This window comes from Gobius niger (assembly GCF_951799975.1).
Source record: "Gobius niger genome assembly, chromosome: 12".
NCBI classification, from domain to species: Eukaryota; Metazoa; Chordata; class Actinopteri; order Gobiiformes; family Gobiidae; genus Gobius; species Gobius niger.
This window is the reverse complement of record NC_136863.1, coordinates 18937056-18963124: the sequence shown is the minus strand read 5'-3', so window position 1 is coordinate 18963124 and position 26069 is coordinate 18937056. Positions and strand designations below refer to the sequence as shown.

Genomic DNA, 26069 nt, shown 5'->3' with positions numbered 1-26069 from the left:
CTTGACATAAAGCACTTTGGGTAAAAGCGCTATTTAAGTTGAGACCATCAAGGAACCCTTCACTCTCTCATTGATACACTAGTGAACACACGCGTAAACAGTGGGGACCAGATGTTTACATAAACACACATTTGCATTTTTTTCTCACTGTCTGACGTGAAACCAGAATTCACCTTTCCTTTTCAATTAGAATTTTACATTAACAAAAATGTTTACACACGTTTCATTCATATTTGGTAGTATTGCCTTTAAACTGTATATCTTTGGTCAAACGTTTTGGATATCCAACAAGCCTCTCACAATAGTTGGCAGGAGTTTTGGTTCATTCCTCCAAACAGAACTGGTGTCTGTAGGGCACCTTGTGTACACATGCATTTTCAGCTCTGCCCATACATTTACAACTGGACTGAGATCAGGACTTTGTGATGACCGCTTCAAAACATTGGCTTTGTTATCCTTAAGCCACTTTGTAACCAGTTTGGCTGTATATGCTTTGGGTCATTGCCCATTTGGAAGGCCCATCTGCGCCCAAGCTTTAACTTTCTGGCTGATGTCTTGAGAACCAATATTTAACCAATACTTCCACAATGTGTTCTTTCTTCATGATGTCATCTATTTTGTGAAGTGCCCTTCCCGCAGCAAAACAACCCCACAGCATGATGCTGCCACCCCTGTATTTCACAGTTAAGATGATGTTCTCAGGCTTGCGAGATTCACTCTTTTTCTTCCAAATGTGACAACGGTTGTTATGGCCAAATTATTATTCATATAATATACATATATTTTTAAAATCGTCAGACAAGAGGATATGTCTCAATTATTATTATTATTTTTCAATAAGTCTTTATCCTTTTTTATTTGCAAACTCAAAACTAGCTTTTTTATGTTTCTATTGGAGTAAGAGTCTCCCCTCAGCCCATGTTGGTACAGCATTTGTTTCACTCTGGATAATGAGCTGAACCAGGTTCAGCATCTTCACCAAATATCCCAAATTGCTTAAATGTATAGTAATCTTAGCGTATGTAAACTTCTGACTTTGCAAAAAGGAACAAAACAATTAAAAAAAATCCATCTCTCAATCTTCTGGCATTTAGCAAGTAGAAATAAAATTCAAAAAAATTCTAATTGCCCTAAAAAAAAGTAAAAATTTGTTCTGGTTTCATGTCAGACTGTGAAAAAAAAAGGCAAATGTGTCTTTTTATAAAGTGTATGTAAACATCTGGTTCCCGCTATACATATCATTAAATGCTTTAGTAATGTAATTCGTTTATGTGGTTTAGATATAATGTAGTCCAGTTTAGGTCTATTGTGGACCCAGTTTAGCCATGATTTGACCTTGGTTGATGCCAAGTGGTACGAAGGTCAAATATTTGATGAGGTGGTACATTAGCTTGGGCCATTGCACAACTTCGGAAGCAATGCTGCTCCGGTATTAATTTCACTTTATATCTCATGGCCACTTTCCTGGTAATGGTGATAGTAGATGTGTGTTTTGATATTAAAGGCCAAATGTTTTTGTTTTTGTCTAGTGACTGATGAAAGTAGCTTCTGTTATAGACAATTTGAGGATTTTCACAATAATTTCACACTACAGAATAAGGCTGCACAATTAATCAAAATCTATGTGTTGTGGGACTTTATAATTGACAGGTTTACAGCCACTTTGGCAGACACAGCACCTAGTTTTGGAGTTTATTTTTATTTTGAATAAATTAATAAATAATGAATAATTAACAAATTTGATAAAATAAAAAATCGAGGAATATGACAAAAAAACAATACACATACATATTTTTTTTTGCTATATTATCCAGCCCTACTACAGAACATTCCATTTATTTATTCATTTCTTTTCAAGTTGATTGATAATATTTAAACTTTTTGTTTGACAACCTCTCCATGGGAATGAGCTGGTGGTGTCTCGCTATTAAATGTAAAATTAAATGCTATTTACTAGGTGAAATGTTACACAGTGTGGCCACACAATGGAAAATCCATTTAATCCACACATATGGTCTAGAATATGGAAGGTTGTTAATCCCCTTTTTTTATACCGTATGAAAGTGGCATTTTATAATCCAAGTGAGAGGAGTCTGATGCTGGCAGTAGCCCAATTTACACTTGCCACTTTGTCATTGACAAAAAAACGGAAAAGGAAAGCTGTCAAAAAACATGAATTTCAATTTGCAATAGAAAGTGTTGCTATTATGATTAGATTTATGATTTCAGTTATCATGGCATATTTTAATCAAGTTCAGAAGCGCTCATAATTAGAATGAATATGAACTGTAAAGCTAACATAAGAATCACATTCTTTTCAGAACATGCTTGTAGAGGTTTAAACTATAGACATACAATCCCAAATAAATCCCAATTGAGACAGGTTTTATGATTGCAGCCTTTGTGATTTCCTAATTGCGACTCACTTGCAGCTAATTTCCCAGCCCAGCTTGAAAATACTTAACGTGCTCACCAGCAGAATCGTGAAGTTCTCCAGCACACTGTTCATCATGTACTTCTCGGGCAGATGCTTGAGCTTGTGGATGAAGTTGATCATATATTCACACATTGGGGAGCGGCTAATTCTGTAGACGAAGCGGCCATTTTCAAACCGGGCGTACTCCGTCTAAAAATCAAAACCTATTTAGTATTCGTGGGCCTTTTGAGATACCAGGACAGTATGTTGTGTGGTGTAGCTGTGAGATCTCACCTCCACCTTCTCAACCACCTGTTTGCCAAAGGAGCAGACCTTGGTAGAGCAGGTGATGGTCATGTTTTCAGAGCTCTCGTACTGACTGGTGACGCCGTAGAAGGCCGCTGGGTCGTCCTGGACATTATAGTTCAAGTCCGCCTGAAGAGAAAACAGCACCAGAAATGTTTACGAACAAAGGGAATATTCAGTGATACAGAAGCATGTGCAGTGGGTTCAGGGAGTAATTCTCCCTTTCTTTTATTGCAATGTTTATGTTTGAATGAACACATAAAGTCTATGTCGAATAATTAATCATAATGATGGCTTACACCTGTCTCAAGCTACTATTGTAGCCATAGTCATTGAAGCGAGGCTGGCAATCTGAGCCATCGGCCCCTCCGTCCACCACCAGCGTTATATGGAGTACCAAATTATAAATCAACGTAGAGTTGGATTTTCAACTAACAGAAAATGTCTCTCGTGTAGTGGTCCTGACTTTGCCTGAGACCAATATGATCCAGCTCTATATTTTTGTTATACAGAGGAGGATCAGTCCGTACCCCCGCCCCTGATGGGATCATCAGAAAACTCAAAACCAGCCTGTACAATCAGATTAGTTTATTTGTGTCACATGTTGTTCATGAGCAGCTGCTACAGTGGTGAGTCTGGTTCCCAGGCTAGTCCTGACTGCCAGTTTTGTGCCCTCTGCTGGTGAACTATATCTAGACAACCAAGTCCTGGTTTTAGTTTCTAGATATATGTAGTATTCTAAGTTACACCAAAAGTAATACAAATGCTGTCTAATGTAGTTTAAAAGCCCAAAACATGTATCATAAATGATCTCTCAAATAGACAAACCACACTCTTTAAACAATCGAAAATATAAAGAATACATTTATTACTCAGAAGAATAGCAATCTTTAGAAATCTGTGATATCCTTAATATTGACTCAAGTGTGAGTGACGCAGAAGTGAATAGAAGGTACCTAAATAATAATAGGTAAAAGGAAAAAGGATTTGGAGAATATACTATTTGAGTACCGAGAAGCTGAGCGCAGAAGTCTGATTTGTCGTAGGACCTACAACATTAACACTAAAATGTAAAACAGACAGGATAGCTTTTCACATGTGTCCAACAGAGGGCACTGACATAATAAGAGATCAGGATATGAACACATAGCCAAATGTAAATGGCCAGTGTGCCCCAGGGCAGCTGTGGCTTCATTAACAGCTTACCACCACTGATTGTGGTGGTAAGCTGAAAAACTTGTGACACAGGTTTTTGATTAGGTTACAGTGAAGTTGGGATCATATCAGCACTATTTTAAAATCACAGCTCATTATTATTATTCATTTATTGGGCATTTTTTCTCAATTGTATTTTCCTGTTTACATTATATATGGCCCGCAACCTGCCGTGGGAACTGAATTTCAGGCCCACGACACAAATGTAGGTAACAAATAAATAAGTAACATAAAGCACCTTAAATTTGAGCTTCTATGTTCATACAGTTGTGTCTTTATACACAGCTTTTTTCCCCACCATTTGATTTTTCTGCTGGAACATAGTGATGTTTCTGTCTAAGTGCTGTTTGGTGCGATCAGAGGATGCTCTAATGCTGAGAAAGGTGTTTTGAGGTGCGAGGACAGTGCAGTGAGGTGCGATGTACAGGTGAGGCCCGAGAGTCAGGGGCTGAGCAGGTGTTCAAACAAAGCACAGTGTACAGACAGCACCACCTCCGTCTCCCGGGTGACACAAACACACACACACACACACACACACATACGCACACACACATACAGAGAGCGGCGGTGAGGTAGCGGGAATCACCGCATAGATTGAACAAGAGGAAAAACCCTTATTGACAGAATTCCCAAGGCTATTTGCTGTACAGCGTATACAGCTAAGAGCAGCAGAAAATGTCTTGACCTGGCAAATGGGGAAACTACTTGAGCCAGATTGGAGTGAGCAGTCGGGATTCCTACTTGAGAGAGCCATAATAAAACAATAAAAGCAATGGGGTAAAACTACAATATGGCAATATTTCAATACCAAAAAATTATAGGCAATATGTTTTTTTTCATCAAATTGTCCTCGTCCTCCTTTTCGTCTTTATTGGCAAATCCTACTGTGGTTATTTTATTTATTGTGATGAGTTTTTTAATTCCAAACTTTTCCCTGATTCATCACTTACCCAGAACTTGATCAGGTAGAAGGCGTTCTGTGGGCCTTTGCTGAACAACTCCTTCAGGCCTCCTTTCTTCTCGGGGAATTTGTCGTAGATCTGTCTGATGTCCACACACTCCAGCAGGGGGTCGCTGTAGCTCGGGCTCGACTGGCTGATGTGCACAAACAGGTGCTTGTTGTACTGAGGGAAGAGGTAATGAACAGTGAGGCATCAGGGGGAAAAATGCTCCAAATGCTTTGACGCATGAGGCTCCTTAATGTGTGCTTTTTTTATTGTCAATTATGCACAAATATAAAAAGGCAGTGGCAGAGTGTTCATCCCTCGGGCGTTAAAGGTCGGCGGTTTAATCCCAGCTCAACCTATCGTTCAGTGTGTATGAATGAATAACAGTGGATGTACGTTTGTCGACAGCTAAAATCTGGTATGGCATATAAACACTGTCCTAACTAAATAATCAAAAAGTCAAATAAGAAATGCTTACTAGCTGAAGAAAATAGCTTGATTGGTTGGCTGGCAATACAAATGAATTATTTTAGAGCATCAGTTAAACCTATACATGTGTGTCAAAGGCTCATCCATATTAAACAGTACGACAGCAAACCTGCGCTTATTTACATTTGCAATAAAGGTGATGCTCGTTTCTCTAAAAGCATAAAGGTGGTTTTATTGTTCACACAAAGAGCCATAAGATGAATGGCAGCTGTCTGAGTGTGAAGCTGAGAGATGACACTGAGCTGGCGCACTGGCGGGATGACTGATAGACTGGGCCCATTCCAGATAGAGCTTTACAAAGGTTATCCACACTCAGGGCTGCTCTGCGACGCAATCCTATCTGTCATCTCTGTTTAGACCATAAAACCAGAGCCCATTGTGTCCTTTGTGTGCGTGTGTGTGTGTGTGTGCGTGCGTGCGCTTTACTCACTGCCTCCTGCTCCCTCTGCGTCTCCAGGAAAGAGGAGAACTCCACCAGTCGGAGTTTGTTTGTGCCGATGGAGCGGCCGTGCCATGCAGGCTCTCGGTGCGTCTGGGCGGCAGCGGGAGGTTCGTAGCCTGCACCAAATGCGACACATTAATAATAATAATTAATCTATCCATTGTTGTCCACTGCTGTGCACCTGTTACTGCATAATATTATATGAATACAAAATGCTGATGCAAAGTGTTAATCCCTACTTTGTTTGTCAACCTAGGTAGTAAACAGCCAAACTATATTGTATAGCAAATAATTAGGGCATCACAATTCTTCTCAGGTACGTGTTGGAATTACGCACAATTAGATTAGTGATTTGAGTTTTAAAATTACAAATCAGTGGTTAGTGCACTTATTCAGTTCAGAAACACTGACATCTGAGCCATTGAAGAATAAACTGCTAAACTAACACAAGAACCATGCATTTTAAGCTGGAGCTCTAAATGTCCTCCTTCCTGTTTCCTCACTTTGTTCATCTGTACCCAGCCGTATGTGCATTTTTATTGTGCGTGTGTGTGTGTGTGTGTGTGTGTGTGTGTGTGTGTGTGTGTGTGTGTGTGTGTGTGTGTGTGTGTGTGTGTGTGTGTGTGTGTGTGTGTGTGTGTGTGTGTGTGTGTGTGTGTGTGTGTGTGCGTGCGTGCGTGCGTGCGTGCGTGCGTGCGTGCGTGCGTGCGTGCGTGCGTGTGTGTGTAGACGGAGGATGTAGTGGGTGTGTATGTGACCATTGTGATGTCTGTAAATATTGGGGGTTATGGGTGAGAATGTTTTTAAATATTTTACTCTGTAAAGCACTTTGTGATGCACCTGTGTGTATGAAATGCGCTGTATAAATAAAGTCTGATTGATTGATAAACTAAAGTATTGAAGCATTCAGAGCTTTATATTTGCTCTGTATTACCATAATATAAAATATGACATAATACCATTATTACAGTAAAATGTTGTGGTTAACCTCATAATTAAACCCATTTCAGGATGCTGTTATGGTAGCGTTATATTATTTAACACGCAACACTGTATAATGAAATCCCTATTGATTGCACTGCGTCCTAATCCCTGAACTCACAAATGATGACATCCTCTCTGCTCTTATTCTCCCGTCTACATTCAGACCAGAACCTGCAGCTCACACAATACCTTCCCCACGGAGGACCTGTCGCCCAAATGGCAGCCCACAGAACTGCGTGTTCACTCTACAGAACAGAGATAATTATGATCCACTGGTCCTGCTCACCTGGGATGGTGGTGGTCCCTGCTGTCTGAACGGGGTAGGCTTGCTGCGAGAAGGGCTTGATGCTGTGAGAGGTGCAGGCAGACACACAGGCGTTAGAAAGAAGATAGTTGTGACATTATGCTCTGCAGTCATTTAAAGTCAGGCGGGAACAGTGGCAAGCGCACAGGGGTCAAGAGAGACTGAATTGACTACAGGAGACCAGCTCCATTTCCTACCATTATCTTCACCATCACCTCATCTCTGCCATTGAACGGGGTGTATTAGAGAGCTACTGAACAATGCGGCAAGACTGAACCATCGCCGCTATTGACTTGTGATATAGCTACAGGCAGCAGGACAGAGGCTTTTATAGAGAACAATTGCTTAATTTTAAATACATTATGTGGTGTTTGTGAAGAAGGAATCATACAAATGGCCACGGGGTCTTTGTTAGTCTTAGAAATACGAGGCCTTACTTTAAGCTCATGTTTTTTGCTGTTTTGAAACTTGACACTTTTTGGGCAACTTCTCATAGCACCATATTATACCGTATCTTTAAAAGAACTTGATATTTTGCAAAACCATTTCAAAACAGTGGATTCTTCTCTACTACATCCAGAGTAAATCATTTTAAAATTGTATGAAATGAGGAAAATCATAACTATATCTACACTTGTTTTTAATTCACAATGCATTCTTATTTTAGGCTATGTTGGCAAAACAAGGTGATAATCTCAGTCAGGTGGAATACCTCAGTGATTTTGCGACATAACTTCTTGCGTTATGGATAATTTTGTGATATATTACAGCCCTAGTGCACTGTCCATGCTTCTGTTCCTTTGTATTTATCCATCCTCTTCCTTTATCTGTGTATGTAAAAGGTCAATCTGACTCACTCTTCAGTAGTAGAGCTGGACTGTCCTCCGGGGATCATGCCCTGCCACAGCTGTAATTGAATACACACACATGCATTAGCTCAGCGACACATAGCTGCGGGGCAGTTGTGCATCTCTAGGTGCTGGATGGTACCTGTGTGTTGCCGGGGAAGCTGGCCCGGACAATCCCAGGCAGCAGCTTACTGTGTATGGCTGTGGCGGAGACAATCTGAGCGGACGACATGGTTGAGATACTCTGCAGGGCTTTTTCCTTGGCATTCTGGTCCTGCGGTCAAAACAACACCCTTATTAACAAAATGTAAGAACATTTTTCATGTTTTTAAGTAAATGTAAGTATTATAACCCATTGTAATACACTTTTATGAAATACAGCAGTTCCGGTACTAGGGCTGTGCAATTACCATATTTTCCAGACTATAAGTCGCTCTGGTGTACAAGTCGCACCAGCCTTGGCAACTACCTGAGCCTGGAGGCGTAGCTGCACTTGACACATTGACAAGCCTCTCCCGGCATCACGTTGTTCAAGCACCTATATGCAAACTTGTTCGTCTAGCTGTGGTCATCCAGCTTTTAGCCTGCGATTAGCTTTTTTTTGTTTTCGTCATTGCAGTAAGAGTGACCTACGCTATTCACCAGTCCCTCACAAGTTTCTGGTCCACACTTTTTTTCTGCCGCTTGATGACCGTTTTTTAAATCTTCAGTGGTACAGGAGTAGCAGACACTAGTACACCAGCCTAGAGCGCCCTCTAGCGGCTGTCAATGGGAAAATAACAAACATGTGAAATAATATATATTTTTATATAAGTCGCACCTGAGTATAAGTCGCACGCCAGCCAAACGAATGAAAAAAGTCAACTCATACTCCGGAAAATATGGTAATCAAATGCAGTATTTGAAATTGCAATCACAACATTGGTTGCTCTGAAATACGTCATGTTTGTGTCAGTTAAATGATAATGGAGGGGATAGTATTCATTTTCGTTTTGGATGAGGTTTATTTAAATATTGAGGGAACTATAGAGATTGTTAAATTTGAGGGCGAAAAAATAAAGTGTTGTTTTTGCCTCAATGTCCAGCCCTGGCAATTACAAATGAACAAAACAACCTGGCCTATCGATATGAATGTAAGCTGTGGTAGCAGATACCAGAATAATTGTTGGACACAGTGTGACAGGTGTCCAGAGAAAGACAGTCCTGACAGCCATTGACATACTGACACCTACCAGTCAGTGTGAGGGTAAACAAGGGGAGATGTACAGTAATACATTTGGACCATGCAATATAGCAAGTTAAAACTACATGCAGCAGAGGCCACATCCAGACCCAACACTGTCTGAAGATGAGGAAACACTAATTGGCAGTTTCACTCAATTTAATTGGCACAGAGTAATACCTCCTCCTGGGAGAGATAATAACACTGTACAAAAGCTGCCATGAATGAGTTCTTATTTCAAATACTGTACTTTGAAAATGGATCGGTTCATGGACTTATCACATTTTGGCAACACGTTTTCAGGACTGCCAGATTTGATAACCACTGACATTTATGGACGAAGAAAAGACAAAAGCCATTTGAGATTTATACAGGGTTGAGTTTCTGAATAATTTATCAAAGCTAATGTGTGTTGGTTCGAAATCATGTCTTGCGAAAGTAATTTGATTCCATAAACACGCCACATTTGTTGAGTAGAAAAAAAAAGTCATTACCGGTTTATGTTTTGTATGGCCTCTCCCGACACAATCCTGTTAGAATTACTCATTTCTTTTGTAATATAGAGCCAAATTATGACTATTGTCAGATCAGGTGACACAATATCCCTTTTTGGATAAAACATAATGATAATAATTGCTTACATATTTATTTACATTTAATGGAATGTACTGTTATAATGGTGTAAATAAAATATATGTGTTTTGCAAGAATTATCAAATACTATTGATCTCATATTGTGCAGCCCTATTTTCTATTTCATTGACGTTGATCATGAGTTTATCATACAATATGTGTTTTTTTTAGATTCTAGAGACAATTTAATTGCATGGCCTTAGGTAATATAGGCCCAAAACATCTGCCACACACCCGCCCTCATTTTATCCGATCAGGCTTATCAGTGTTGACTTACAAAGCCAGCCATAGCAACAGGCTACAGCCCTGCCTCGACCTGTTGCCCCGCTCCCATTGCCATTGACAATTATGCATGACCGGACAATAGGGGTATATAGTGCATTTCGTAGCTATCAAATACTCAACTGTACCGCGTTATGTAATCCTCTATTAGGCATAGAGATACTGTTTCAAAGAGTCAGTCTTTAAGAACCATCTGTCATTTGTTTTATGACGGCAAACATCACCGCAGCCCGGCTCTGTGTTCCCATTCAGCTTTCCGAGCACTCTTCCCGGAAAAACAAGCGCTCCTTTGTTGCTTTACACGAAGTTAATTACAACCAACAGAGAGGGGCGAGAGAGAGGGAGCGCGGGAGGAGGAGAGAGAGATTAATAGACTGGGAACAAATGAACGGGACGTATGGACATAAGAGAATGACAGGAAGACGGGGAGGGGCCCATAGGAGGAGGAGCAGTGTCTAAAAAAACCTAAACAGGGCTAATTAGACACCTAGGATACTGAGACCGCTGTGACAGGCATCCTTCCAAGCCAGGAGTTAACAAGCGAGCAAAGGATTCAGACGGCTCTTGAGCCAGTTGCCACATCCACTCATTAAGTTTCCAACTGGTATTAAAGCAGGCCACACACTGAACAGTAACCAAGCTTTTGCCCTAATTCCTGCCTTGGCGACAATCTGTGAACAGCGGTAATTATTGTAAGGGCTGTGCAGATTATCTTGAAACATGTTGTGGGCCGTGTTACTATAATAGAGAAAGCTACAGCTGATAATGAGGAAACGGTAGTTGGTCGTGGCGAAAAACACCAGGGCCCTTGCTTGCGTTATTGTGAAGAATGCTTAATGACTTCAAGAAAATGCAGTCAGGGAGAACACCCTATTACAAACACACTGCATACAATCAATTACAGCTTATTTTATTATGTTTGTTTTTACTGAATGTCATCAACTGGACACTAGTTTAGCTGCCAAATCATCATTTTTAGTTTTCCAAATTCTTCACCTCAACTAATACTACACTAGTACTCGACTTAGCAACTTGACATCGCAAACATGTTGATGGTTAAAATATACTTGCCAAGATTTTTTTAGTTTGGACTTTTGATAACTTTTAAATCTGTGTCGTTGGCGCTTTACGGTCTGCTCATCAAATGCTGCCATTAACTGACCTTCACTAATCAACTGCTAACAACATCAAGTAAACATTCAACAGGGAAAACTTTCGCATCTATTTTGTTTTATATCTGTAAAAACCCTGATAACAACCTGCATTTATTTGAAATCAATTTGGAACAATACAGAACGAGTGGTTTGTCATAATTGGCACTAAAACCCTTGATATCCGCATTTCCAGTAATCCTCTACAAATGCACAAACGTGACCTCCTGATTATGTACATGGGAGTAAACTCTATAAATGTCCCGGGCTCTCACTTCCTTACCTTTAGTTTGGACTGAAATTCCCGGGATTTTCTTCTGGCTAAGACCTGGATGTGGCTGGATACCTGGAAGAAAGCAGTAGTGAGGGAGATTAGAGGAGGGGAGGGAGGGGAAACAGGACCAAACAGTGAGTTGCCATGGTTATGAAAGGCGGCTGCCACACAAGGAGGGCACACACTCATCCTGACAACAGCAGAGAGACAATGTATGACATCTGGAGACAGACACCTGGAAACACGGGGCAACTCCTCATTACTGCTGTCATAGCCGTGCCAGGCAGCAAGTGTAAGGATCGTTATGGCTGTTGATGTAAATCCTAAAACATGTATATTAAGTTGCTCTCCAATGAAGCGAAAGCTGTTCCTTTACTTGGAGGCTTGATGTCGATTCATTTTTACATTGACACGAAAATGACTTCATGCACTTAGGCCTGTCATGATAACAAATTTGAAGTTCGAGGCAGGAAAGTATCACGATAAACAATATTATTGACTCTAACGATACTCGATACTGTCAACTCTCTCAGGCATCCTCATATCTTAAAATACCACACAAGCTGTAATAAACATGCAATATAATGATCGAGCCCATAAATGTATTGTTTATCTGTCATTTATTGAACGATAAGGCAATATAGTAATTATCGTGACAGAGAATCCAAAACCAAATGACATAATGCTTCAGGAGTTTACGGGTATTTCTTGTAACTTTTTGTTTTTGAGTCATTCTCATAAGGCCACGCCAGACATCAGTGTGACAAATGATGACTGCTGTGGACAGATCGAGTGTGATTGGCAGTCATGGTCCTCCATGTTTACCTGTTTCCTCGTCCGCGTCTTGCCCGTCCGTAGCTTGATGTATCTGGCTATCAGCTCATTCCGACCTAAAGGAGACAGACAGAAGAACCGCATTGAACGTTAATAAAGCCGCTCTCGAAAGCCTCCAATAAACAGCGGTGATTTCAAGCAGACAATCACAGCACAAATCATATGACCTGGCAAACAACTTAGCGCCTGATTTAGCGCTATTGACCCCACGACCCCGTGACGTGCCGTTTCACAGAGGCGCGCTGTAATCACCACTGCCCCTGTAGAGCCCCCGCACACATACACAGGCCTGAATACACGTAGAGCAACAATACCGGCATTCACACAGACTGGCCGTCCCCTGATTAGAGGGCCCAGCAGGCCAGCTGTACCCATGCTTATGAGAGTGCACGGGGACAGCGCGCACCCACACACACACACGCTGCCTCTGCTGAATAATTCAAGCCATTCAATAGGGAGCAGAGCAGACTCAGCATGACCTGGCGAGTATAGATTAGTGCGCTGCAGAGAGACAGGAGAGAGACGAGTAAAAGAGCCAGCCCACAAAACCTGTCGTTGCCACAAAGCATGAGTGTCCATGTGTCGCACTGGTTAGAAAGTGGGGACAAATGTGCAGCTTATGTATGTTGCACTGGCATAGGAATGGTAGTAAAGGCAGCAACACAAAGGCCTAATGGGCAGCTCATAGAAAAACAATAGTCCTGAAAAATGAAGAAGAGAATGACGGTGTGATTTTTGTCAGTCCAAAGAGTATCAATTTCTGAATCACAAAATAATTGTTTGCCTTATATTTGTCCAGAGATGTAGTGTCTTTGCCAGGTCTGTGGCCAGCAAACCCCAAACATCCAAAAACCAGGGTCATAAAGAGAAGAATTTGAGCGAGTGGCAGAACAAATCTCACTAAGTATGATGTTACTGGACCATGACGAAGATGTACTGCAGGTGGTTTTGGGTAGATATGAACTCAGAGGCCATGTAAAGAAAACTGTTGTCAGAGAGAAAAAAGTGAAATAAGGCAGTTGGCTTTTTTTTTTTTTTGCATGTGACGTCATCATATTAAATCAAACTAATGATACAAATTAACTGGTGTGTCCGATGTTGAACACTGCCCTTTCCTGAGCAGGTGCGCAGGCTGACTATAGTTACCCTCTATTCCATTTGTGTCGTGATGCCATTTGTTTACTGACTGTATGTTGTCTGAATGCTGCTGAATGCTGCTGATGGACATGTTGTGGCTCTCATGCTAGATTTGCCCTGGTTTAGTTTGTGGTTGCTGCTTTCTGTTCCGACCAAGTGGAAAACCAAAGTCAGGCCAGCTGGCCAACTGATGGTCAAGATCAGCACAAAGCCAAAACCTCTACACCCCTCTCCCCCTCTTGCCCCTCCCTCCCCAAACGGCTCAGAACAATGGCCCTGACTAACAGCAGATGGTCAGTGTGTCCCACTCTCACTCAGATAGGGGGCTTACACCGATAACATCTCCAGCTCCCGTGCAGGTGTTTTCCTCCTAGCAGTCTGACGCTGCCACTGTCACCGCACACACGCCTCGTGCACGCTCGCTCCACGTGCACTTGTCTGTACGTGCATTACTGCCAACACACACTGGGCCCTGGCTGCTGAAGCTGACATCTGACTCCAGAGGGGCCAGCTGGTCTTTCTAGGAGGCTTAACGGTGAATTATCATCCTTCACTAACCCCGCAGCACACATCCCTCCCTGGCTCTTTCCAAAAACTCTGTTACTCTGTTACACACACACACCAACACACACCCTCCCTCCTCTCTGTCCACCCAGCTCTGGTCGGCTTGTTCTGTTCTGGCTGTTCCTGCTCTGTCCCTCTCTGCGATTGCCCCTCCTCTGGGCTCAGAGACTTCAAGGCCAAAGTCAGATGGTCATTAAGCGTGACACCACCGCCCCCGCACAGCCATGCACATGGATGGACAGGGCTTGTTTTGGATAAAGATACTTGCCTTTGGACACATTTCTTGCGGGCAGAAATGCTCGGCTGTGGCTGGACTCTGCAGACACCTGCCTCACAGAGCAGCCGAGCGAGAAGTCACTCCAGCTATGGACTGCGCAAAACAGCAATGACACTCAATGAGACCTGAAGTCCTATTTGCTTCCCCTTACGTCCACAATACAGCTTTCTAACCAACTTTTTGAAGAATGCAGTCTAAGTCAGGAGGCACTGTTTGTAGGCCAGGTAGAACATTGGCATTTTACCCCATGGGATGGAACAAAGAAAGCCTTCAATCTCTATGTCCTATATGAAAATTGGACAGCTCAGAAAATTACATCCTGTTCCAGATTAGTTGGGAGCAGGTTGTATACAATTTAATATTGGAATTAGCGCACATGATAATCTCTAAGCAGCTGTGTGGATTTTAAAAACATGTTCCATTCATTTGATTTGTCATTTAATATCCTTCAAGCATGTTTTAATTACAGTGTAATCTTCAGTGTATTTCATGTCTTTAATTTATCGTGAGTACAAGCCTGTTTACAATCGGTGCATTATATATGAGTGTGTAATTAGTTCATTATCTTTAGCAACTGCTCTTCACTTAGCAACTACGCTTAACTACACTTTTAATAAGCCTTATCGAGAGAGCTAGCTTCAGGGCCATGGGAATGTGTATCCTATTCATTCAGCCTGACATCGAGTCTGCAAAAGGATGTTTCGCTTCAGCCTGTGATGAACAGTGGCACATGCAGGATTACATGTGATAGATGCATTTTATTATACCAAGTGTGATCAGACATCAGTATAACACATTACAGCTTTATTATTAAAGAGGAACAACAACATAATGATTATGTGAGGACCTTCTCTCTGAGGCTGACAGTTATCATCATTAGGCTACATGTTACAGTGTATTGGGTTGAAATGTAGTTAATGTGAATAGTTTACCAGGTTAGGAAGGACATTTGACCATAGTAGGAGTAGAGGACCAAAAGTTGTTGGGGTAAGAATAGTAGCAGTTTGAGGTTGGACAATATTGACTACAATTGATTTCTAAGTATTTTGGGAGAGGATTGCTTAAAGGGACTATAAGGCGTTAAATTGTGTATTTTCCTCTCCCTACATGTTCCAGCAATGTCCTAATGTGTGGAATGAGCCCAGACCTGTTCACCACAACTGCCCCTAAAATTCTGCACCGTCACTCAAAAAGGTGTTGCTTCGGGTCCTAAGTGCCGTCATGCACGAGCTTAAAAAAGAACCTGCAGTTACACATAAGACCTGAGGTGGAAGTAGTGAGTATAAAATGACCAACTTGAATCTAGCCCCTTTAAGTGATATTTTTGCAACTCAAAAAAAAAGTACACTTAAGCACCTTGGGGGAAAAAAGAATTAACGTAACAAAAAAACTACAAAAGTGCACAATTATTACTTACCGTAATACTGTTTTTTATTAAATGATTTCCATATTTGTTGGTTTTGTGTCATTGAGGATACTTGACAATATGATTTTGTAAGCTTGGAGTTTTCTAGTTGCCACTTCTTGTAACAGTTCAGTATATATTAGCTTAATATCATATGTCATTCTACAAACCTTACTTAGCTAATGACACTACAACATTGCTCAGTAGAAAATCTGATTTCCAAACATTTTTCATTGCAAAAGACCTCAGATTTTTTTAATATATATAATTTATCTGCTGTTACACTTTCACACACTATTAATGCATCATGTATTCTCCTGGCGTAAGATCATACAGGGTTCGATACCAATTAAGGTGACTTTACAATGCTTCTGGAAAATCTATATGTCATTTGTGGCACTGGTCAACACTGGCATTGCCTGTGGATAATAGCACTATTTTTCATCTTTTCATACCCTCTCCTTTCATACGTTTACTTTTGAGGTTTTTGCCTGCCTGTATCCTTTTCTATTTGTAGTCCATTTACCTGGTGTATTTTTAGACAAAAACAGATCCCTATGCATTAGATGTGCAGCTCTATACAGGGCGACTCACCTGATATATAGCTTCAAGTACAAGGATTCAAGAATAAGTAATATTAACAGAGTATCAAGGCGTCCATACGAGGTCCTGTCGTATGGTCTTTGTCTGAGAAATAATGAGTAAGTGTTGTCCAAAATCAATGGAAACAGTGGGCCAGGGCAATGCCTTTCCTCTTTGGTACATATGAATAGGAAATAACAAAGGTATAGCGGTAGTAACTGCTTTGCACAGATGTTGAAACAGACACGGTCATCAGTGAGACGGCCATGTTGAACTATGTTAGTGCACTGGGAATGACATTGTGGACAGGGCAAACAAACAGCATTGACAAAGGCCAAAGACAACTGGGATGGATTGATGGCACACAGAGAAAGGTGAAAGAGAAGTGTGGATGCCATAGACCATTCCAGTGCAAGCAAAAAGTCCCTGATTTGAATTATGTTCATACAAATATTGATACTAAATTTTGAAAAACAATGAAAATAAAACAGAACTGTATATTCATTAACAAAGGTCCCTCAGAGACACTAAGGCACCTGCCATTAACAACAATAAGCACACACTCAAAGACAGATGTTCTGCTGTTAGCCCCTGAAAATTCAGTCGATTCACATAGTCATGCTCAAACTAAAGTTGTGACTTTCTTCCATTTGTATAATAATCTGTATTTCAACTTTTTAATTCAATTTGCAGCCCTCAACTCAAGAGAGATCTGTAAAAAACAAAAACAAAAAAATGGCCAAGAGTGACACGCTTTGTTCGTGCTGCATGTAAAGTGTAGATAAAAAAGAAAAAGTAGAAAAAAACGCAGGGAGAAGAGTGAAAGAAGATGAGGGAGGGCGGCGCAGCTGGTGGCAGCCAGAGCACCATCTGTTCAACACTCTATTAGTTCACACACAAACTCAGAGTCAGACACAACGCACTCAGACATACAGGGCTCATTCCTCAGCTTCTGAAGGCCTTCCTCTACTGCAACAACACAGATTCACTTCGCTACAAAAGACCATGATGGCCCTTCACAAGTTTCTTTCCACAATCTCGCAGACCTTAAACATGTAGCTGTGCAACTAAGATAACTTTCTAACTAATAATACCACTCCATATTTTCATAGTATTTTCAGTAGCCCATCTGCCGTACATTATGACTTCAAGTAGATTTACATTTCAAAATTCCTCATAGAAACAACTTAGTTTTAGCTCTAAAGTCTCGGCCATTCGTTTTGCTTACTGTATCCCAGACAGACAGTGGTGCCTCTCCAGCTTGTGCTAAAGCTATTGTTAAGTTCACACACTGAACTAACTTCCAACGGTCAAACACGTCCAATACAATACAGTCGCTATGATTAATGATGAATACATTATCATTATTAGGGGCCCTGTACTTTAAAACGTCTCCCAGGCAAGAGCGAATCAGAAAGTCAGAAGACAAATGGCAAAGACTGTTTCACTAAACCACTTGGCTAAGCTTGTATGGCTAATTATCAAAAGCTAAGAAACAAAAGAATGAAAGTGTTTGACAAAAAACTTAAATGGAGCAATTTCCTAGAGATGTTAGTGGTATTGTTTGTGTCTAATAAAGTGACAGGATGAGAGTAAATGATCAATAAAAATAAGAAGGCCCCAGATTGTCTAGTTGCTGCTGAACATTTGTTAAAAATGCTCTATATCATCAACATGGTGGGCCTATGGTTCAAAATGACACCTGCAACAACAGAGCAGTATACACACGGACTAAAGCCCTGTCCGCATGTACATAGATACTTTTAGAAACACCGATATTTGTCTGCGTTTGGCCCTTCTGGCCACACGTATCCAGATAAATGACGTCATTACTTTGGATACTTTTGTAAACGCTCTGCAAAGTGTAGACAATTGTAAACACTGTATAAACGGAAAGGTGTGGACAGAAAATCCGGAAATTTATTTCTCCAAGCTGTGCGTATCCATGGTAACGTTATTAGCTTGACCAATAAATGAGCCCATCGAGATGGAACGTTGCCTCATCAGTTCTGCAAACAAACTATGGTGTGGACAGAGATAGTTTTGTATACGGTTGTAGAAAAGTCTGTGGAGCTATCAGGATACGTGTGGACATGGGCAAGTTTTTTTTAACAAGCACAGCAATTGCAACAAGGGTTGGTATCTACAGTATAACACTTGAGAGAAGACAGAAATATGAACTGCCAAACAAATACCAGAATCAAATGATATTGCAGCATTTAAGATTTGTCATCTGCCACTATTAAGATTGTGATTTAAAATCAATTGCGAAGTATCCACTGTTATGTCCACTGCCTGACCAAAAAAACATAGTGTCAACTGGTTGCAGTTGGCCAGGTCTAGTTTCAACAACACTATGTCCTCAATGAGATCAACTGACTACTGGAACCTCCTGAATGGTTTTTCCTTAATGGCTTTCTTTTTCCCTGATGACAAAGGTATGTTCCACCACAGAGTCCAGATCTTAACCCCATAGAAAATCTTTGGGATGTGCTGGAGAAGGCTTTGCACTGTGGTCACAATCTCCCATCATCAATATAAGATCTTGGTGAAAGATGAATGCAAAGCCTTGGATCTTTTGTCTTCTGAACCTTAATTAAACGATGCCACAGTGAATGCGTGCTTGAATCAAAACCAAAATTCGGTCAATGAAATACATTAGACTCTGTGACCTTTTTTGGCAGTGGCGACTTTTTTTTGGTTTGGTTTAGGCAGTGTACTCTTCTCATAACCCCCATCACTTACCGTACATCTTGCCTTCGTCTGACAGTATGATCTTCCGGCGCCCGCAGGGGGGGTAGATGGCCAGCGCCTCCTGAAAGCTCTGCTCGATGTCGGGGCTCCACACTCCCTCCGGGTCCCCGTCCATGGTCTTGTCTCCCCCTGAGTCGCTGAGTCTGTCCATGTCCTCGCCTGGACTCTCGCTGCCGCTCCAGCTGCTGCGCTCCATCCTGGCCGCTTACAGGTGCTAACGCTAATGCTAATGGTAAGTACTTCGCTCAGAGCCGAAGAGGGACACGGGGGGACATTCAGAGAGGTGGAAGGGTTACTTGAACTACGTCGTGGCTGACTTCGAGAGATGTGGTCAGACGACTGGCCAAGCAGCAGATAATCTGAAACAGAAAACAAACAGAAAGTACGTTTATTTTGTTATCAGTTTCATATATCTCGCAGTCAGAACAGATAGTGTACGTAGTTGTTTCATGCTTTTCCATAATTCCCCAATAAACCCACAACTTCTAATATAAAATATCAAATGCCTGGGTACCAGCTGCTACATGGACATTTTTTCTTCTTTTCATGTACAAAATTGCACATTTTTAACCAGTGTAATAGTAGCCCTACATCCATCCACATAAGAGCAGTGCAGCCATGGAGCACTACTGCACGTGTATACAGGCAAGGCAGGAAGGGAGCGAAATGGAAAAGGCTGAAGGGTTTGCCAGCTGCTGACAATTCTTGTAAAATCCCCCACGGTAAACAGCAGGGCCGGAGTGGCACAAACACACACCATTACTGTGCCAGCTCCTTGGGCGAACACATGTCATTTTGCCTGCTCGTCTACAGTTCACACTTCCCATGGCCACAGTCCGCCTGCTCTCACTGTGGAGATGTAAGCCTCATTTCTGACACTCTCGCACCACAGCCCAGGCATGTAAATTAGCAGGCAGATTTTTGGACACATTTAAACCTTGTTCCAAACAGCACAGAGTGAGTGAGCCAGTGACTCACAATCGCATGGATCTGTTGCTTGGACCGAGACTTGCCTTGCGCTTGTTCTATTCCTCCATTTCCGTTTCCTTTCCTGGCAGCTTTTTCCTTTCAAACAGGGAGTCATTTACCCAACAGAGAGAGCAGCCTCCAAGACTTGGTTTTACAACTGCACAAAAACATCCCAAAAGTGCCTACATGTATTTAGATTTAAACACTGACATCTCTGCTTTTAGATTTTCGCTTTTAATGTTGCGCGATCGCAAGTCAGTTACCACTTTTTTGCAAATAATAATTTTCACCTAAAAAGTTCCAGTTTGCTTCTTTTGAAGTCATAGGGCCTGATACACAAAAGCCAGTTGCTGAATTGTACCACTTAAAATTGGCAAATACTTTTTAATCATGTGTTGGTCATGTATAAATGAGTTTGCGCTTTGGCCTTTTAGCATTGACTGAAATCTTGACTGCACCTGCTTTTTGCACACAGTATGCATTTGCACATGTGCAAACCGTCGTAAATCACAGTAAATCATATTTTTACTCTGGTTGAGTCATTCATTGTTATTGCCACTGATCATGTTCTCTTTATTATGTATTTATTTGGACTGTCCAAATAATAACTAGTTCTATTGTCAACAACAGCTCTTGACATAATAATCTTAAAGCAAAGTGTGTCACAATGAATCAAGGATCATTTTTCACAAATTCAACCAAAATCTGTACTGTTTGTGAAATGGTACTGCTGTAAGTTGAATTAAAATATAATTCTATGAAGAAGTACCTATTGGAATCCAATTAAGAACATCCCCAAAAAGTGAGACAACTCTGTATGAAATATTAACCGAGCAATAATTCTAATCAAAAAGAAATGTTATTGCACAGTCAACTGCTGCAGACGTACATATGGTACGTTTCAGTGAATTAAATGAGTTACATATAATAGTGTACATTATGTACTATTATATATTAATAGTTATTTCCATGTCTGACCGAATCTGTGCAGTTTACCTCCCAATGATAAAACCTTGGACTCGGCTGCTGTCTGAGCTCAAACATTAATTATCCACCACTTTGTTGGGGAAGTAAATTCCCACAGTTATTTCTATTATATCTGCAGCACACTACAGCACTATTTAATAATCAAGGTGAAACATCTTTCATTCACTAAACTTTGCCAGAGATGGCTATTATATTGCTGTGCTCTACACAAGCCCGCAATTTAATGCTGCACACTGTAGGCCTATACAATGGCATTCATGAAAGACGGTAAACTTGAACTTTAAATATCACTGTGATATTAAATTGAACGGGAAAAAGAAAAACAGCAGCTAACCTTGGGGCAGATAGCATTTTATGTGATCTGTGATGGCACAACTCAAGACGAGGTAAGTAACATCTTCATATGTCTGACAGCTGTTGCCGCTGTACCAGTTTGAGAAGCTATTTTACAATAACAAAACATGTAGGGCTGTACAGGTAATAACACATTAATTGCATCGTGGTTAAATCGATGGCTCATAGAAATTACCATATCAGCATGGGACAGGTAAGAGAAGAATTTTAAATAGCTCGAAACTATTACACCTAAAAGCTCAACAAAGCACTCTGAGTTACACAGCTCACACAGGCATCAGCTCTGTGGACTGTTGGGGAGGGCCACAGCCGTGCCCCTCGTGCCCCATCCTCCAACCCCCCAACCCGTCCTCCACCCCACCACCCCTGTCTTTCTCTGTGAGGCCCGGGACCCTCGAGCCAGGACAGCAGGCACGACGGCGTCAGTGCCAGCCCCAAGAGAGGCCACTCAGGGCAGGTCGCCACAGTCCGGCAGCTGCCCTGGACTCGACTGCTCTCTCCATGTGAGGTGCTTTTCTTCATTTGCCACTGTTCTCTCTCTCTGGCTATTCACTCGGGCCAGCTACATACATAAGTGTTAGAGAATGGTTCACAGATTGAGGTATACTGCAATAAAGCCTTTAGCTCAAGGAGGTCTGAAGATAGCATTTCTAGCCACGTTTCTGCCTCGTAATAAACAATTCGGACGTCTAGTTTTAAGTAGTTTTGCAATAACTTCCATTTATTCTCGAAATTTGGTTACCCTAGCTTTCGGTCTTGTGCCGTTTGTTTACTGTGCATCTATTAAACATGTTAACATTTGATTGAAGATGGAAATTAGTATTCATCAGACCTGATCTAATGAAGGGCGTATACCCGAAAAGATAAAAAGTCAGTGAGCGAACTCAGATTTCACCTGTTTTTTATTCAACTTTTTTTTTTTTAATCCAGCGCACTGGTTTAGACTTTGTGCATGTGCCTGCCTGTCCCTGCGAACTATTTGTGTAATATCAGAATCAGAATAGTTTTTTTTCAATATGACCCCATTGAGGGAATAACTGAATAATTGCTGCCTTGGCGATTTGCTAATTTCAACCATTCAGTGTTTTTGATTCAACTGTGATTAGTAGTGCAGCCCTAATTCTGGTTACTTCCTATTTACACATAACAACGCTACATTGATGCCGTATGTGTGCGAACCCACGGGGCTCGTGCTTGACTAGTTGAGTGTGTTATCATGGCCGATGCAGTACTTTCGCTCCTTCCCCGTTGGACCACTGCACGGCATCTGTTTCAACTGCTTCCAACATGAGCGCCGCACACATGGGTTTTATACAACAGGATTTTCTTATAATCCTCAAAGCAAACATTGTTCCACTTGACAATGTTTTGCCATGTTCTAATGGTACCTCCAGGCTCATAAGGATTTATGCAGCATTTGCAGTAATAACTCATGTTTTCTGCCTGTGTTCTACAACCAAGGACTTTGGGCTGGAACAATGTGATGCATGGTTTAAGTGGCAAATACACACACAAAGGTGACTCAGGGTTGCTTCATTTTTCGAGCTCCTGGCAAAGCACGCACAGGCACATCACTGACAAGGTAAGACTGCTCATGTTATTCAAAGTCCTTCAATGTATTCCAAAAAAAAAAAAAAAAGTATTGTTCTGTGAAGCTGCGTGGCCGTGAACAAACCCGGTCACTATAGGAACACAGGCAATCAACTCTTATTGCCTTGAAGTACTTTAGGGGTTAACCACGGAGATAGTGCATTCAGTGGTCAGTGTTTTGCATTGTGCACAGATGACCTGAGGTTTTGAAAGAGCACACTCTGGAGTCAGGGCGGCCATGCTGTGGTCACAGATCACGACAGCAGAGGTCAGTCCGGGACGTACGTTTCTGAGCTCAAACAGCAGCGTTCAGCCTATTCTCCATTCGTGTATAAACTGCTCACATCTCGTCAATGCATGGATGTACGTTCACAACCAAATAGTGCCCTGGGGCTGGGAGTGTGCGGTCTGTTACGTTCAGGTTAAGTAGTGTCCTAAGTAGTGCCATAGTGTCTTTCAAAGGCCAAGCCAAGACTTCAATTGCTGAAGCTCTAAATTAAATCGGACTGAATAATTGAACAGTTTACATGATTCTGGTGGCGTTTGTCCCCATATTTTTATTGGTATTTTGTAATTAACTACTACATACTCATATTTTCCCTCGGGCCTTGTGAATGAGGTGGCGCCCGCAGTGGCCAATCAAATTCCAAGGGTGGCCCATGAGTCACAGCTGCCTCTAAAATCCTGCACTGTCACTCAAAAAGGTGCTAATTCGGGTCCAAAGTGCCGTCATGCACAAGCTTAATATAGAAGCTGCAATTACGTATAAGACCTGAGGTGGCAGTAATGAGTAAAAAAATCACCAACTTGCATCTAGCCCCTTTCATTCTGTCAAAAGATTACCACCACCAGCACGATTCATTCATTTCATTTTGTGACCGAAATACAGGTTACTTTGAACCGTACATTTTCCCTGTCAATCCTTACGTCTATAAATGTGAACAGTCCCTGGGATCTTCATTTCTTAATGTTTCTATATTTTTCCACTACTGATTTATTACTCATGGATAAAAACTGCACGTCTGTAAATATCCAGATTTTTTTTTTTTTTTTTAGCTGGTTGTCAAACAAAAAGAGTTATTCATGAAAATCAGTGAAAAGCATCACTAGTGAAAAGAAAGCGGAGTCTCCTATTCTTCAAACGCCACTCACAGTAGCACACACTGGTGAGTTCTGAAGAGGCTATAATTCACAACATGCTCCACTCATTATTTCCCCATCTCTTCTTCTGAAGCATTACCATTTATGCACACACTCCGTAATTGGCCGCAGATTGTACAGTGATACAGCAAAGTGCTTTTTTTTCCCCATTTCCAAATGCGATGGTAAAAATGTTTGGCAAGCTGCTCGTCTCAATAGTTTTTCACCTTGTTCCTCCTTCTTCTTCTGCTCTCTTTTCACTAACTTAGAGTGAGGCATTGTGGGGTGTGGAGGTCTATAGCACTGAGACTGCCTGGCGCACTGAGGATGTGGGCTGCGACACAAACAGGCTTACAGGGGTTACAGCAGCACCAACACCAGTTAATAGGTGTAAAGTCAGGAGCATTGGAGCGCCCGCCTCATGTGGATTTGCCTTTGTATTCATAAGACTCACACGGACAGTTTCAGTAGCATAGGAGGAGACCAACGCCGAAAGCAGTTTTGGAGTAGACCAGTTGTGTTTTTGGGGCGACTACGTGACTGTGAATAGTTTAGCTGCCAAATAACTGACAGTCAAGTAGCAGACTTTGAGAAGTTTAGAGTCTAGAGGAGGCTGAGTCTATTGAAAAGCATTACTATGGGGGATCAGGCTATTGTAACAATGACACCAAGGCCAATGCCACAATGAGTGGTATTTATCTATTTATTTGTTTCAATTTGGTCATTAAGACATTACCAAGTCAAATTTGGGCTGAACTAAAAATGGCCTAAACTAGTTACTGAAGTAGCCTATTTAAAAAAAAAATAGGACTAAACATACATTATGTCTCTAAATTGAGCTGAATAGAATGGCACAAGAGCCCAAGTATAACGTTACAGTTTTTTTTTTTGCTTCTGATGACGATACAGATTCTGGGGCTTGAGTATCTGCCGATATCCGATATGAACCGATACCAAGAGACTTTCTTCAAAGTGTCTTTCTCTGAGTGAAAAAGTGAATGGTCCTCTTATTTTCATTGTGAGATCAATGAAGTATTTTCTTGTCATGATGTTACAGATTAATTATCAATTCTATCTATTAATAAACTAATGGAAAAACGTTTAACGAAGATCACTGATTTTTTGACACTATCCTTGAGACAGGCTATTTACATAACTTGTGCATATACACATCTTTTATTTATAGTTTCGACCCAGCCTTGATTAGTTACCGTTAGCATTAGCATCCTCCTGCTAGCTTTAGCATGCTGTTGCATAGTGTTTTTAAAGCTGTGAGAGCCAAAACTGGTATCGGTTCAGTACCAAGGATCACCAGCGTAACCTGTTTGACAGTTTGAGAAACACTGGATTAGATATGTATGTTTCAGTCCATTACCACTGTCATGAAAGTGGAAACGTTTTGCCAGTGGTTGTCAAAATGTAGCAAGTTCATTAACCAAGCTCTCAATTTAGTTGAACTGGTCAGACTTGGCCAAGCAATCTTTTATGGCAGATTTTTTTTTTTATTTTTTTTTATGATTGACAGTGGCATTAATAGCTGATCAGAGCAGTGAGTCACACTTCCCAACCTTGAGATGGTGCCCATAATGTGGGGTCACCAAAGCTTCACAGTGGGTCCTCAGAGCCAAGATCTCCACACTACATTGATAGAGGCATAATTAAGTGATACAACTTCTAATGTGTTTTCTATTTATTCATGGCCTAAATAAGTATTTTTATAGTCGTTTATCAGGGTCGCCGATGCGTCCACAGGTGAAATTGGGGTCACTGAGAGAAAAAGATTGGGAACCATTGTATTGGGACGTTATTTGTTTCGAATGTCCTCAAATAAACAAAAGTATCCGGTTTGCGCATCCACGCTCTTCTGTAGTTAATATAGGGGAATAGTGCGGCTGCTTGATAACACAAAGAGCACACTGAACTCTGAGTGTCCATCCCCCGCAACAATTACAGTCCATTTCCA

At 41.3% G+C, this 26069-nt stretch overlaps 1 protein-coding gene across 1 annotated transcript in view; it reads right to left on the bottom strand.

Moving 5' to 3' along the window:
- tead1a (TEA domain family member 1a) overlaps positions 1–26069 on the bottom strand; it is a 34917-nt gene that overhangs the window by 3099 nt on the left and 5749 nt on the right. Inside the window, exons 2-11 of the mRNA XM_079567490.1 lie at positions 19058–19425; positions 12339–12403; positions 11523–11585; positions 8094–8225; positions 7961–8010; positions 7086–7147; positions 5804–5931; positions 4888–5061; positions 2711–2851; positions 2474–2626 (exon numbers count right to left, since the gene is read on the bottom strand). Of these exons, the coding sequence (XP_079423616.1) occupies positions 2474–2626; positions 2711–2851; positions 4888–5061; positions 5804–5931; positions 7086–7147; positions 7961–8010; positions 8094–8225; positions 11523–11585; positions 12339–12403; positions 19058–19262 (1173 nt within the window). The 5' untranslated portion in view covers positions 19263–19425. The remainder of the gene's footprint in view (positions 1–2473; positions 2627–2710; positions 2852–4887; positions 5062–5803; positions 5932–7085; positions 7148–7960; positions 8011–8093; positions 8226–11522; positions 11586–12338; positions 12404–19057; positions 19426–26069) is intronic.